Below are 2,500 nucleotides of genomic sequence, written 5' to 3'. Positions count from 1 at the left end.
TTCAGACAACGGGAATGCTCGTAAGCTGCCCTGAACATTACTTGTTATAATTCCATTACTGGTTTTATTTTAGCCTTGTCTTTTTTAACGTCCACGCCACTAGGCTAATTAATGAGGTATTTTCGAATTGATGATCATGATTCCATGCACCGGCCTATATTTCATGTTGTAGTCGTTAAAATTCAAACCCTGAAGCCGCGATGATTATGCGAGCCCATAAGTTAGCGGGAGTGAAAAAGGAACTTTTCCGTTTTTCTGATACTTTACAATTATTTGGATATGAGTTGGCTATAAACAGTCTCGTATCCAACAAGCGCGAATGGAATAATTGTCTTACTAAATCTTCATTCAATTCTGAATGCTTGGATGGCTTGGAAATTGAGGCTAATCATTTTCCAGCTTGAGAATACCTGAATCAGTCAGTTTCCATATTAGGTCTTACGGTAGTTGAGCTGATAACCGGGGTTGAGTGACGAACCAATCAGAAAACTAGAAACGCAACATAGGCCATGATTATGGTCCAGTATTTGTTGACTCCTTCCCGAGAGTCAATGTGATAGCTACGTATTGACCTTTTTTGGGATGCAGGGAAAACCTGATTACTGGAGAAACACCCGAAAACTCGTCGGGAACTTACCGGGTGACTTACCGGGACTTTCGAGAAACTGGCCCAGATTAGAAAACCACTATTAAAGAAAACGACACTGTCTCTCAGACCGGGAGTAAAACAAGGCGAATACTCCAATCGTTTCTGTGCCAACCCTGCTACGAGAACATCATTCTACTTGTAGATTGTGTATCCCAAGTTCTAGCAGTGTGAAGGACGTATATCAGATGTACGAAAGCGTCAAGAAGCTCCGGACCCATAACTCGTTTTCAAAGCATCCGATCAAGCAATCGGAAGGTCATTACTCTGTATCCCGTCAGGATCACACGTATTTTTGCATGAGCATCCCTTAATCCCCATTGATTAAGGCACAATTTTATTTTCAGTGTATTTGAGTGCTTCCTTATCTCTGTATTACCTATTCTCATGTAGCTGACAACTTCGCCGTCAGAGAACCTTATGACCGCATTATCAGGTGCTTGGGTTTCAAGGTAAGTTCTTCCCTGCCCCTTGAAAGTTGCATTGAAACGCTTGATAGCCCGCCGGACATACACGCCATGAGTGCATTCCTCTCGCTGCGCCTTTTTCGCCAGCTTCCACATCGCCTTTTGGAGATTGTATTTCCTTTATCAAAGCAACGAATTCTTCAAAAAACGCAGCTGCATAATTCTGGCACCATTCTGGGGCGTTCATCCTGTTTCAAAATTTCCGTCTTTTCTGCTCAGTTTAGAAAATGTCTGCAAGTGCCTAGTTTCTCACTTAAGTGGCTGTTGTTTCGTCTCCTTAGTTTGATTTTAGCGTGTTTGACAATTCAACCAAACCGAGGCCATGTATAGGCATGCGTTCCAAGAAGTACCCATCCATCAAAGCTGACTACGAGTCAACTACGGTTCCCGGACTTTACTTCGGTGAGTTGGAAATAGCGAAAAACAAATTAATAATTGCATTGGTGATGAATTTAATGAGAATTATATTAAGAAAAATGCGGATACGAAACCTTTCTTATTAGGGTAAAGTCGTAGGAGCAAATGGAGCAACTTTACTACTTGCGAAAAACACTAAAAAACGCCACGCTGTAACGGGACTCGAACGCCTGAGGCTGCGATTGCTCTCTACACTGTTAAGATCTTTCGCATAGAAGTTAGGGTTCATATCAAATCAGATCACAACTCGGCTTATCCTTGGATTTTACAGTAGCTTGAGGACGCTTTTAGAGGAATCTAAATTTACCATCGATCGTTCAAAAGCAATGAATATCGAAAGTACGGTCAAAGAGTTTGACATGGCTCTTTTTTTTTTTTTGGTTCTTCTGTAGCCGGTACCAATACTCATTCTATCGACTTCCGAAAGTCGGCCGGCGGATTCATTCATGGCTTCCGTTACACAGGTATGCAAGATATCAAACGAGTTGGTAAAAGTGCAGGTATTCTAATATGAACGGACACATAAGATTTCAACAACAGATTACAAGAAAAGGCCACACTTTCTTTTACACTACCGTAAAGGGCTCTTTGCACGGAGGATAGAAGATCTTAGTAGCGTGGAGAACTCAAAGGGTACTGAATGTCTCATATATTTCATATAGATACAAACGGTTGAGCCGTGTACTTGGCCATGGAGATAGTCTTTCCACCTGAGGGATTCAATCATCATGTAAAACACATGACTTACACTTGAAAGAGCCTATTGCTATTTGAAGATAACAGGGGAGAAATGAACTTGTATTCTTCCATTTTGGCAAAACGCAAATTTTAGTCCAATGTTTAACGTTTGTCGCGAACGCGATGTCAAATCTCTCTTTTGAGAACGAGGTTGATACAGTTTCAACAAAGCTGGGCTTCATTGTGAAGGTTGGGACATGTTAGGAATTAGCAGAGAAACGTCAGTGGGGGT

The 2,500-nt window shown here is 41.6% G+C and overlaps 1 protein-coding gene across 2 annotated transcripts in view; it reads left to right on the top strand.

The window, feature by feature from the left end:
* LOC138013484 (FAD-dependent oxidoreductase domain-containing protein 2-like) overlaps positions 1–2,500 on the top strand; it is a 36,408-nt gene that overhangs the window by 27,290 nt on the left and 6,618 nt on the right. For both annotated transcript variants that reach the window (XM_068860569.1, XM_068860570.1), the window contains 4 exons: positions 1–20; positions 1,040–1,098; positions 1,395–1,515; positions 1,923–1,994. The exon at positions 1–20 is cut by the window's left edge and continues 103 nt beyond it. In XM_068860569.1, coding sequence (XP_068716670.1) covers positions 1–20; positions 1,040–1,098; positions 1,395–1,515; positions 1,923–1,994 — 272 coding nt within the window. The remainder of the gene's footprint in view (positions 21–1,039; positions 1,099–1,394; positions 1,516–1,922; positions 1,995–2,500) is intronic.

Source organism: Montipora capricornis, chromosome 8, assembly GCF_036669925.1.
Source record: "Montipora capricornis isolate CH-2021 chromosome 8, ASM3666992v2, whole genome shotgun sequence".
NCBI lineage: Eukaryota > Metazoa > Cnidaria > Anthozoa > Scleractinia > Acroporidae > Montipora > Montipora capricornis.
This window is presented reverse-complemented; position numbering and strand designations above follow the sequence as displayed.